Genomic DNA, 13,597 nt, shown 5'->3' on the forward strand with positions numbered 1-13,597 from the left:
CTTCTTATATCAGCTCTCCATGACTCTACCACTGATACATTGGTTGGTGGTTGTCCTTCGTTCTCAAAGAGGACCAAAATGACATCACCATGTTAGAGTCAAGTTACGGTGTGTCTGACTGTGGCTGATCAGACCCATATGAGCTCAGAATGCTCTACCACAGGTTAATAATTGGGGTGGATTCTCTAAATTTGCATATCCGGAGTGTCTTTTGAGCTTCTTTGATTCTCCACTGATACATACAGAAGTTAAAGTGATGGGAATCACAGAGTTTGAGCTGGAAGGGACTTTGGAGACTACTTCATCCAACCCTTTCATTTTAGAGATGAGGACACTGAAGCCCAGAGTTGTTAAAATGACTTGTCTGAAGTCTTAGGAGTAGGAAGTACCAGACCCAGGATTTGAACCTCTGTCCTTAAATCCAAATCCAGTCCCCCCCACCTTTTTCCACTGTACCATACCACTTCCCTTTATGTCATAGTAAATGGTCTTCCTTAGTAGCCCAGTTCACTAAATGGGTCCTCCGGTGGCAGACATTTATCACAGTCTGTCATCACCACATCATGATGAGGCACCAGAGTAGTAAACTAGTAGACTCGGTTAAAAGTAAAAGCTAAACAGAGAGTATATGATTTGCTATCCATGCCAGGGACTTGAGAAATGTGATAAAAGGCCAGATCCCTTATTGTTCCAGCCAAAAGTCTGCTTATGTCAATGGTTTCAAAGGACATTTTATGGGACAGACTGTCTTCCATTACCAACTTCAAAAGGTTAGAATCACAAACATACCTAGCTTCTTTTACAAAATAATCTAATTTTCATTGATAGCTTTTGTTGAAATATCACATTCATATCCAGATATGTATTCTCCCCATACAAATACCTAGTGAGCTATCTCTTGTAAAAATTGAACAAACTCAGTTCGGCAAAAGCACTCACGTGTGACAACATAAACAATAATATTCCACATCTTCGGTAATGAAAAGAAGGAGACATGTTTTGGGGTGTTTTCTTTCCCAATCTTTTTCCAGGACTAAGCTTTGTCCCCAGCTTCTTATTAAATTATGTTATGGAATTATCATCCATGAACCTTTTTCCACACTCCTTTAGTCTCAAATAATCTTTTCAGGCTGTGCTCCCAGTTTTACGTTCCACATCTGTGAAAAATAGAAGTGCCTTTTATTGGTCCGCAAAATCCATCTTCCACACATTAAGGGGTCCCCCTGGTTTTGACATCCTCAAATTGAGTCAACATGGATTTGTTCATATACTCTATCATCTCTTCCTTTCTTCCATCCCTCCCCCCCCCCCCCCCGCCTTTTTTCTCGAGATGGGAAGAACAGAACGAGAAGACACGTAGTGATTATCTTTGGAAGGGTAGGATAACATCTCCTGTTTTGTTTTCAGTGCTCAGCACTTTAACTGTTTTAACCATGGGAGCAGTTGGGTTTCTGTCCTCAGGGGCAAGTTACAACTCTGAAATCCCTTTCCTGGGTCTTGACTGATAGCTTAGAGCCCATCATTTTGTAAGTATAGTGTGGATTATTTTCCCAAATAATAGGTTAGGCTAAAATAGGGACCACAGAGAACCATGGGTTCTCACATACAATGAGGCCATCACTTCAGAATTTCTCTTTTTCAGCAGTCATAGGCATTTTCTTTTGGAGGTATACTCTCTGGCATGCAATTATTTAATTCTGCATCAATCACTTTAAAATAATACTTTTAATGTTAATTCTAATTTGAAGTCTTTTTTGGTCTTTATTTTTTTTTTTGATGATTTCCATGTGAGAAAGGCAAACAGGAACTGGTGGAGGATAAACAATAGGAACAGCTGGAGCAGATGTGGTAGCCCTCTTAAAGTCAATATTTTTATTTTGATGACCTGAAAATTGGCATCATATTGATGGTTTCTTGATTTCTTTGAAGAAGAAAAAAAAATAAAAGGAACATGAATTAAAGCCGTTCATCCTGCAACTGATTATTTTGTGTAAAGAAAAGGATTGGTTTCCGTTTTACGTTTTATTTGATCAAACATTTACTCTATATAATAACATATTTTGTGTATAAACTGAGTTGCCTGTGTAGGGCTTCCATCTGCCTTAGGAAAGCATGTCATATAACCTTTCAGCCCAAGTTTCTTGCCTCTAAGGTGAAGGTAATAATAGTTCCTTCCTACCACCCACTTCTCGGGGGTATCGTGAAGATCAAATAAGAGAATATATAGGAAGCACTTTGCAGTTTTTAAGTGTCATGTAAATGTTAGAGGCTATTATTACTTACATGTAACTACTTCTGCTATTGGAATGTTTAAACAGAAATTGGTGTTCTCCTCTCCCCCCCCCCCCCCCCCCCCCCCCCCGCCACCCGCTTCAGTTTAGGAACCTACAGATGTCAGTAGTCACTCCCATATTCTGGTAGGGGATGAGAGATCTCTCACCAGGCTGAAACATTTGAAATTTGCTGTGAAAACTTTTTTTTTAAATGAATCCATTCAACATTTTTTTATCTGAATATCAGCTATACAATTGATCCCAGGCCAGCCTCTCCCAGCAACTTGGTAGACTTGGGCTCTGTCTCACTTATTAATTGGCATACATTCCAAGTAGGCAAACCAGTGTTTATGTTGACTCAAGACTAAGTGAACTTGGAAGGTAAAGTCATTTAGTCAAGCAACAAGAACTATCTCCTATGTGTTCAAGATTCCAAAACTAAAATCAAATAACCCCTTTCCATTGGAAGCTCATATCCATCATAGTAGAAAATATCATTCCACAAACATTTATTGTTTACTCTTCACCAGAGACTTTTCTAAACACTAAAGGTATAAGGCAAAGGTCGTCTTTTCCCTCAGGTAGCTTGGATTCTAATGGGAGAGACAACATCCAGCTTTGAATAGAGTTCTATATAAGATACATATGAAGTAGATACAAGGGAACCTCGGAGGAGAGGATACTAGCAGATAGGGAAAGGCTTCCTGAAGAAGAGACATGTAGAGGTGAGGTGGGAGAGCATTGCAGGTGTGGGGAATAGTCATTGCAAAGGCACAGAGGGAGTATGTGGAGTGATGTGTGTAAGAAACAGGAGGTAGGCGAGTATGGCTGGACCATAGAGTATGGGGAGGGGAGGCCCTAATAGGCCATCAGGAAACCCCAGATATTAGGTGCCTAGGCAAAAAGACACAAGAAAGACTAATCATATATAAAGCACATACCAAAATCCAGTAGAGATGCAATTTTTATTACTCATTCTTTGCTACCTTTTGACCACTCAATTTGCAATGGTTTAACTCTAAACCTATCTGAAAAATTAAATAAAAACACCCACAATTATTTTATCAAGTGCTAATGTTCCAAAGATGGAATTCTAGTGCTGGGCCTGGAGTCAGGAAGAGTTTAAATTTGGTTTCAGACACTGACTAGCTGGGTGACCCTGGGCAAGTCACTTAACCCTATTTGTCTCAGTTTCCTTATCTGTAAAATGAGCTGGAGAAGGAAAAAGCAAACAATTCCAGTATTTTTGCCAGGAAAACTGCAAATGGGGTCACGAAGAGTCAGACACAACTATAAAAGGACTGAACAACAACAATGTTCCTTTAGTTCTAGTAAAAATTGATTTTCTACATGAACATCTCCTTGTACTTCCTCTTAATAGCTGGGAGGGAAAGTTTGAAATTTGACTCATTTTTGAGCCATTAGAAAGATCTATGGTGTCATGGATAAAAGCAAGTCTTTCAAGCTAGTCCTGCCATTGATTAGCTGTATGAACCTGCCTGGGTCTCTGTTTCTTCATTTGTAAAGCCAGGACAATAGTAGAGTTGTAATTGTACCAATCACACGGAGTTGGGAGAAGCAAATGAGATGAGGGCTCCTTGAATCACAAAGTTCTAGAATACTGTGAACTGTTATTATTACAGCTCCCCCCTATTTTGAAATTTTGTAATGGCCTAATTTTTTTTTAAGGAACATCCATGGTGGGACAAAAGGCTGTAAAAGCAGAGCATGGTATAAGTTAAGTCATCCAGTGAAAAGGAGAAGACTACACTATGCTTTAAATTTCCCTCCTTCAATAACTTCCATACTAAACTCAAACAGTTATAGCTTTAGACTGAGAAGACATCTTGGAAGTTATTTAGTTCAAATCTTTCATTTTACTTCAGAAGGTGAAATTGAGGCCTAGCAAGAGGTGAAGTATCTTTCCCAAGGCCATACAGGTAGTAAGTGATCAAGTCAGGAATTACAGTCAGATCCTCAGATGCCAAATCTAATGCTCTTTCCACTTTCACATTATCAACAATCACTTAATAAAGGGGCAGCTAGGCAGCACAGTGGATAAAGCACTGATCCTGGATTCAGGAGGACCTGAGTTCAAATCCGACCTCAGACACTTGACACTTAACTAGCTGTGTGACCTTGGGCAAGTCACTTAACCCCAATTGCCTCACCAAAAAAAAAAAATCAGTTAATAAGCATTTATTAAGCACCCACCATATGTTAGGTAATTTACTAAATACTGGGGACAGAATACAAAAACGAAGAATCCCTTTGCTCTCAAAGACCTTATATTCTATTATAAACAAAGAGTTTACATCCAAACTTCTAAGGATTACTTCTTTTAGTCCCTGGACTTACTCCATGTACTATTTCTATGCAGAGTCTAAACCTGAGACCTTCAGCGTGTGAATGTGTTTTTAGTCTCACTAATAAGTATAATATTTCTCAAAAGAGACTGTCTCACTTTTTCTTTTTTAGTGAGGCAATTGGGGTTAAGTGACTTGGCCAGGGTCACACAGCTAGTAAGTGTTAAGTGTCTGAGGCCCGATTTGAACTCAGGTACTCCTGACTCCAGGGCCGGTGCTCTATCCACTGCGCCACCTAGCTGCCCCTGTCTCACTTTTAATATCCAATGCACTCATCTTATTTTCTCTTCAGGATGGTAATAAACCCTTCTCCAAAAGCCCTCACCCTAGGAATTACAGCACAGAATAATACAAAGGGAAAAGTAAGGATTTAGGGGATTACTTCATTTTTCTCTAATTTTCCTATCTATTTTTTTGCTTTCTTTAGGTAATAGTGACCAGTCAGGATCTCAGGAGAAACTTCTCATCGAGAGCCAAGGCCTGAGCGGATGCTCCCCAAGAGACTCAGGCTGCTATGAAGGCAGTGAAAATCTGGAGAATGGTAATAATGTAAAAGGGAACCACCAGTGCTTAATTCTCTGCAAACAACTCTGTATCTTTTCTTCCTCTGTCCTTCAGCTGGTTGAAACTGCTTCATACTTGACTTTCTTGCCACCTCACCTTCAGTTCCTCTTTCTGTCTGAATCACTGCTTTAAACAGCATGCATCCTCTCTCTCCCTCTCCCTCTTTCTCTTTCTCCCTCTCTCTTCTCCTGCACCCTTTTGTTCTGTGTTAGTAAAGGCAGTTTTCATACAAGGAACTCTTACACTGATGAAGTCATGGTTCCAGTTCTTGTCCTCACTCCCCAACCCTGGCTTGTTTTAGATTTCAAGCTTACTCCCTCCTAGAATTAAAAGGCACTATCTGGTAGAATCTGGTGAAATATTTGTGATGAACATAAGATGAGTGGTGAAAGGGTTAAGTATACATTAACCATTCAAAGGAGCTGTGATATATAATTGGTGCAATTTGTACCTCCATCGGTACAGATCACAACCCTTTCTGTGGCTAAAAAAACCTAGCTAGGCTACTCTGCAGGTGATCCTGCACAGTTAATATTTAGAAACATACTTGGAACCTTCATAATTTATTAGGACCTGCCAGAGTTTGGGTTCTTTAATGGATGTTTGGATGGATCAAGGGGGGGAGAAAATAGTAAGCTCTTATTAAATGCTAAGAACTGTGCTAAGCTCTAGGAATTCAATTACAAAAACCAAACTCTGCCCTCAAGGGGCTTACATTCTAACATAAGCTAGTTAAGTGTTGGCCAAGGAGAAGCATTTGGCCCTTGAAAGTTATAGGGATGGTATGGAGAGCCATAGGGAAGCGATTGATATATGTCCTCCCTTTTCAGTAGAAACAGCAATTTGTTTTTGAATATGGTTTTACAGTTGGGACATGGCGTTAGGAATAGTGAACACATGAACTTTGCAAGGTGGTTGTTGAGAGATGGCTGAGAAGGATAGAAATTGACTGAAAGTTTTATCTTATAGTACCAGTCCTAAGCAATCAGTCAACAAACATTTATTAAGCACCTACTATGTGCCAGTGCTGAGGATACAAAGAAAGGCAAAAAACAGTCCCTCTTCTCAAGTAGCTCATAGTCTGTTGGGGAAGACAACATGTAAACGACTATGTACAAATGTGATACAGACAGTATAATTTAGAGATAATAAATATAGGCAAAGGATTAGTGTTAAGCTATTTTAACCAGATACAGTCATGGAATTGTGAAGTTAGAAGAGACTTCAAAGCTAGTTAGTATGATCTATATCTGAAGTTTTTTTCTATGATGTACTTAACAAGATTCCATGTGGCCTTTGTTTGAAGACCTCTAGTAGGAAGGGGACCCACTCCCTATTTCTTAAAGCAGTCCACTCTACTTTGGCCCAACTCAAATTATGTTTGTCCTCATATCAAATATAAACTGCTTCTATGCAACTTTAGTTAGGTTACATGGGTGAGAAGGAATTATTCTACTCTTTTTTGGAAGTCAACTGAATTACTAAGGATAATGCTTTTTATTCTTTCTAATATTCCAGGGGATCTGTGCTCTCCTCAGTGTGGGTACTCCCTCCAGCTGTGTGAATCACAACCTCTCCATGTCCTCCCATAAATACACCATAAGGAAATCCACCCAACATGCTGAGAGTTTTCCTTGAACTCTTAATATAACAAGAATACCAGTGGAGTATGCCAGCTGTCCATTTATTATCCTTTGCCCTTGTTATAAGACTGGCCCATTTTTTCATCATACATTTCTCATATTTTTTTGATCATGGCCTTCGTCCCACTTTATATGAATAATTGTTTGTAATATATTGTAGCCGGCTCATGGGCACTTTGTTCCTCTCCTTTGGGTGATCCTCAACTTATAGAATATTAAGTATATAACATAGATCTTTGATTTAGGGAGAAGATTGAGGTCATTTTAAAAAAAAAAGACTTTGAGATTTCCCAAAGATAATCCATCTTGCTTCTCTTCCTGTTTGTAGCATCTGTCCAAGATATATAGATATAGATATAGATAAAAATACTCTATAGTTTGTCTGTCCAATCACATGTCACAGTACTAGTAAATGACAAATCAAACTACTTGGGGGGAGAGGACTCTATTTTATGTTTAACCTAGGGGGCAGGAGGAGACACATAAGGTTGGGACCTTTGAATTGAATTGAAAATGAGCAGAGAAACAGAATCTTTTAAGCATATTGAAAATCTGCAGAAAAATGAGCTGTGAAATTGTATAGACAATAACAAAAACATCTAAGGTACTTAAAAACTATATACAATGAACATTTAAAAATGTATAAATATGTTCAATTCCTCCCTGCTGACTTTGGCAAGATGGTAATTGAAGTACACAATTCTTTACCCCACCTTATTTATTCAAATATTGATCAAACTTTATAATACATTTATGAATCTCACTCAGGGAAAAAACCCAAACATTTCTATCAATTAATGACACTAAAGCAGAGGAGAACATAGGGAAGCCAGCAGTTTTTAGACCATGGGTTGGGCAAACTAGCTTTCTGGGCCAAATCTGATCTGCCACCTGGTTTTGTAAGGCCCTCAAACTCAGAATGGTCTTTTCATTTTTTTTTTCCAATAAAGATTCATTGCATTTAAATGTGCAAAAACCATTCTTAGCACTAGGCCCAAGGTTTTGGCCCTCAGGCCATGGTTTGCCATGAACTCATTCAGAGCTTCTGGGTCTTACTGCATCCTTTAAAGACTGGAACATGATCAGCAAAGACTTTTATAATCATTATTAGTCTGAGAATGATCTTTTCCTTACTAAAACTTCCCCTTTGCTCTAGTTAGTCTCCTTGCACAGTGTTTTCTTCCCGGCTTGCTAAGTCAGGCTAATATATACATCGCAAAACACTTGCAGCTGAAGAACATAAATTGTCTCCTGTGTCTTTTTAAATATAATGCACACCAATGTTAGAGTTTGGGGAGCTATTAAAACCATGAGGAAAAACAATTTGCCCGGTAGATAATATATTATCAGGCTCAAACAAGCAGGGTGTCTTCCAAGTATTAAGCTTGACCACAAGGTTAGAGAAATAAAGGCAATGATAGGCTCCAGAATATGAAATGTCTCCCCTTCGTCCCTTCCTTTTTACTTAATGAGTTATTTATTGGACAAAGAAACAATGGATAACCCATTTCTGATCATTTTCTTTTGTAAACTCCCACTTAAGGAGAGGAAATATTAAAAGATATTACTTGGACATTGAGTTACATACACATACACACCTCAGTTAAATCTTGGGAGACAAGTTTAAAATCTATAGAGTCAGCATTTTAAAATATTGCAATTACATTCATTGATTCAAATGCTTGTTGATTAGGAGCACAGTCAAGTGGGTTGAATGCTGGTTTGGGGTTTGAATCCTAGCTACAACATCGTTCCTTGAACAATCACTTAATGTCTCCAGTTTCTTCATCTGCAAAATAAGGAGAATGCTTACACTTATCTTGTAAGGTCACGAGAAAATTATTTTGTATACTATGCAGCACTTTCTACATGTAAATCATTATAATTATTGTCATGGAGTACCTACTGTCACATCATACTAAGTTTTCTAGGAATTACAAAGTACTACAGGTGATCACTCCCCTGACAGAGCTTGAAATCCATTTAAAAATGCAGTAGTCACTGCAAAGCCAGAATTTTCAAATATAATCCAAATAAAACCCCAAATGCAAAACAAGAAATTAGAATGAAATAAAAATTCACCAAGAAAATAATTTGACTTGTATTCAACAAGTCACATTTTTAGTTGTCTGCAAGTAGGGAATTCTCCCTAATGTGATATTGATGTAAAGGTCTAGAATGAAACTCAGTACCATCTCGTGCCATGCTTAGTTCAGAGAAAATACTTACATTCTTTAGTTGAGGTACTTACTCCTAGAGGCAGAAATTTATTTGAATTTTGGGCAAAAGTAATAGGTTAGAAAAATCAGATATGTTATGAACGATGATCATTTTGTGAGGGGGTGGTCTACTGAACCCTTTTAAGAAATCACACTTTTAGGAACAATCAGTTGCCTGTGGAATATACACAATTTCCTATTCTGGGTAATTTAAAAAAATAGGTGGTATAGAGCTTGGGATGAGTCGACTAGGAACAACCCATTTATGAGCACTGAAAATAAGATAATTCATAAATTAACACATTCTTTGTTTCATTCTCAACTTGTTGACTGAGTTGTTTACTCTTATTAAGCAGTCTAGTAAGCTTTGTAGAAGCAAAGACTGTCTCTTTTATATTTGTTTCTCTAGCACATAGCACAAATCTTGGCACATAGTAGGCTCTCAACTAATGCTTGTTGATTGATTCATAGTCTATCAAGTTAAAAACTATTAGCTTATGAACAAAAGAGTAAAAACTATAACTGATGGGTACCAGCCAAAATATTGCTACATTTATCTTTGGAGTAAGGGTTGAAGGGTTACAGGTCTTCTGAAAAGTGCTGACTGTCCATGATCCAGTATCATTTTTCCAAGTTGGGCTAAGACTGGGGGGATGGGGGTGGGGGAGGTAAAATTTGACTGAGAAAAATCTGACAGATTTAAAAAAAAAAACAAACTACTTTTGCTTCTTTCTGCTCATAACAAGAACCTCCTCCCCCACAAAATAAAAGCCTTTTCACTCTCTATACATTCAGATTTTGTAATATTAAATTGGGAATTTTAACTTATTTTGTGTATATCCTAGAAACCTATTCTTTCTTTTCCAGGTAAGACTCGGAAGACTGTACCTACTAAGTCAACCCTAGATCCCCACTTTAAGGATTTCAACAGAAATCAGCTGGCCAACTACCCAACACTGCCTTTAACTAAATCAGTAGAAGGTTTGAAGGAGGGAAAGAAGGAGGCTCGGCTTATCAGTATCCACACTCCTCACACTTCTGACATCAGTGGTGAGCCAAGTGTGACCAACTCCAAGACGAACCGAAGAAGCCTACCAGTTTCTATCTGTCGGAGCTGCGAGACTCTGGAGGGCACAGAAGCGGCAGAGACTTGGCCAAGGTCCCATTCCCTGGATGACCTTCAAGGAGAGCCTAATGCTAAACAAGATGTGCCTAAAAAGGAAACAGAATCATCCTCTCAGAATGTACCAGAAGTGCCCCAAAAGACAACTGTTTGCAACCTGAAGGCAAAAACTCCCTCAGATGTCTCTTCTGTACAAGACCCACTGCTATTGACCCAAAGCATTCGATTTTCTGATCCTCAGAAAATTAAAACTAAAACATCAGACTGCCCATCCACAATCTCTTCACATGGAACAATTCCTTGTTTGCCTAAAAATTACGAAGCTCAGCCTGCCTCAGTTAAACAGACTTTAACAAGGACTCCTCTAGAGGGTCACAAAAAGGGGTATGATCTTGAAGGAACAAATAACCCTCCAGTCACCAAAGAAGGGGTCGAAGTGGATCAGAGGGTCACTGAGGCAAGAGCACAGCCAAAAATTCCTTCACAGCCTCCACCTGTCCCTGCCAAAAAGAGCAGAGAACGCCTCACTAATGGACTACACCATGCTTCTGTTGCCCATGGTGGTGCCTTCTCTAATCCAGATGTTCCATGCTTGCCAGTTAAAAAGAATAGCCCCATTAGCCCTAGTGACTGTCATACAATAACAGTTTGTAGGTCTTCCCCAGAACAAGAACCTGGCAGCCCCCCAACCACACGGCCACCATGGCTTTCTGAACTCCCAGAATCCACTAGTATTCAACAGCATGGAGTCAAGCTGGGCCCTCCTTTGACAAGGAAGATCTCCTGCGCCAGAGGGGTAGATCTGGACATGCTGGTAGAGAACAAGTTGCAAGCTGAAGGTATCGATCTCACTGAGGAACCGTATTCCGATAAGGTATGAAGGTCCACAATCTCTCACCGGCTTTTTTTTTTTGAAACTCGGGTTGCCCTACGATGGGCAGCCAAGTCAGTCAGGGGATGAAAGTCCCAACTGAACCTGAGCATCCTTCCCTGTGAGGCCATTCATTACAAGCTGGAATGGAAATCTCAATGGTCCATGGATGGATGCTCTGTGGTCATTTGTAGAATTCTGAATGTTAATAATTTATTAGGAAAACAGTGATGCTAAATGGAAGGGTCTCAACAGCTGAAATCCGAACTTACTGGTATGATTTAACCTGTTCATCCAGGTGAAGGGAGCCTAAGGCTTTCTTCCCCCCACTTTGGCAGCTGGACCTCATAGGTGTTGAAAGGTGGTCTAGGCAACTCTCCAAAGATATAACTTGCAGAGAGGAAGTGCTAGCCTTCGTGGCTAGAGGGAGGTTCCCTATAGCAGTGAAAATAGAGCTCTTACCTCATCTTTGACATCTACTGTGTCTTAATTTCATATGTAAAGTTGGATAAATCATACCTGCCTTACCTCACACAAGTATTAGAAGGAGCCAATACTATAATATCAAGTAATACAAATTTTAAGGCATTATTTGTTTTTAAGTATATTGAGAACCTTTCATAGGGATGTGGCAGTAACGTGATAAAGGAAGAATTAAAAAGAACAAAAAGTGTTCATAGGAAGCTGCCATCCCTTCCCCCAGTGGTCCATGTATGATATGAGAAATACATAGAAATTTAACACTTCATTGCCCGTTTTCTGCCAGGCTAGGAGTTGGAGATACAAGAACCAAAACTGAATATAGTTCCTGCTCTCAAGGGACATTTGGGAAAAGTAGACGTTTGAAAACTCTTTAAGAATAGCAATGATGGCCCTTTTGGTAAAAAAAAAAAAAATAGCATCATTGTAAAGAATACTAGTTCTACAAATCCCACTCCTGCCATTTACTACCTGTGTGAGCCTGGGTAAGCTGCTTAGTGTCTCAGGACTCAGTGTCCTCATCTCTAAAATGATGGGGCGAGATCACCTTTCAGCTCCTTTCTGACCCCAAATCGATGATCCTTCTAATTAAAGGAAACATGGTTAGTACTTATTCTGCCTTGTTAATTTGCAGTGTGTCCATGTGCTGGGTCATCTTAGGGGAAAGAATACTTTATAATGCAGTTCTTTTGGTACTTCAGTAATGAAATTCATTGAGAGAATCAAGAGGGGACCTACTACACCCTATTTTTACTTTATAACGAATAGTATTATAGAAAAGTTGAGCTGTCAAATACTAAGAATGAATTTGTGCTTTTGTTTTAAAAAACCAATAACGCTCATGAAGTTTAAAAACCTTTGGACTCACACACAGGAAGTACATTTGAGAAAAAAAATAATTGGAGTGTTATGCAGTAATGCATAGTTTTTCAAAGAATTTCCCTAGAAAATGCAGTTATTTGAAAGATAAAGAAGTAATTTCCTAATAAAAATCTGTCCAAAACAACCAATTCGCAATGAAAAATAATGGGGTTTTTTTTTTTTTTTAAAAAGCTTTCAGTGATATTTGATAGCATTTGTAGGTTACTCCGTTATCCTGGGTTTGTTATATTTTGGGAGGAAATGTATGGTTTAATTTGATAGATGGGTAGATTGGTATAATAAATAGAGCACTATAAGAGAGAAGATAGGAGTCAGATGTCTTAGATTTCAGTCTGTTCTAATGCAACAGCATGACCATGGGCAAATCATTTGATATCTCTGGGCCTCCGTTTCCTCTCCTGTCAGCTGAGGAATTTGGACTAGGTGACTGCTAAAGTTCCTTGTGATTCTTCCTTGCATTACAGCATGGCCGTTGTGGGATTCCTGAAGCTCTAGTGCAGAGATATGCTGAAGATCTGGTTCAGCAGGAGAAGGAGGTTGCTGTGAAGATGGACCAGATCCGGGTGAAGCAGCTCAGGAAGCAGCACCGGATGGCGGTAAGTTCAGGTGGCATGCTTCAGGCTTCTTTTGAGTCTCTTCCAAGTGACCTCAACCTTCATTCTTATTTCCAGACTATAGAAGTAGACTGACAGATAGCTAAGGAGGGCTGCAGGAGATGGGTGGGGATCAAGTACATGGCTGTAATGTCCATAGCTCCTACTGCACCAGAAAATATACATTAAATATGGAACTATTCCTTGGAAAAGACCTAAAGTTTCCCTATAGAAGTGGGCATGGGAAGGTTTGAAGCTTTTGAGTTATGGAGAAGCAATGTGGTATCTACATTCTAGCTGTTTCTGGAGGATGACATTGAACTTAGCACAAAATTCAAATTACAGTCAGTGTTCCCTAATGTATCAATTGCATTGGGACAAATGTTATAGCAGAATTGATTGTATATATACATATGTGTGTGTGTAAAGAATACATATAGACACACACACACGCACATATATATATATATACACACACACACACACACACACCTATACTCTCTTAATTTTAGTACATACTCAAACTTGTCATGTAAAGTATAACAAACATTTTATGCACATCTTCAGCTAATTAGAATTTTGT

The 13,597-nt window shown here is 39.0% G+C and overlaps 1 protein-coding gene across 6 annotated transcripts in view; it reads left to right on the top strand.

Annotated features, from left to right (window-relative positions):
- Window positions 1–13,597, top strand: part of SASH1 (SAM and SH3 domain containing 1) — a 236,753-nt gene that overhangs the window by 217,144 nt on the left and 6,012 nt on the right. For all 6 annotated transcript variants that reach the window (XM_044000447.1, XM_044000450.1, XM_044000448.1 and 3 more), the window contains 3 exons: window positions 5,067–5,180; window positions 9,933–11,062; window positions 12,886–13,017. In XM_044000447.1, the coding sequence (XP_043856382.1) occupies window positions 5,067–5,180; window positions 9,933–11,062; window positions 12,886–13,017 (1,376 nt within the window). The remainder of the gene's footprint in view (window positions 1–5,066; window positions 5,181–9,932; window positions 11,063–12,885; window positions 13,018–13,597) is intronic.

This window comes from Dromiciops gliroides, chromosome 4 (genome assembly GCF_019393635.1).
Source record: "Dromiciops gliroides isolate mDroGli1 chromosome 4, mDroGli1.pri, whole genome shotgun sequence".
Taxonomy (NCBI): domain Eukaryota; kingdom Metazoa; phylum Chordata; class Mammalia; order Microbiotheria; family Microbiotheriidae; genus Dromiciops; species Dromiciops gliroides.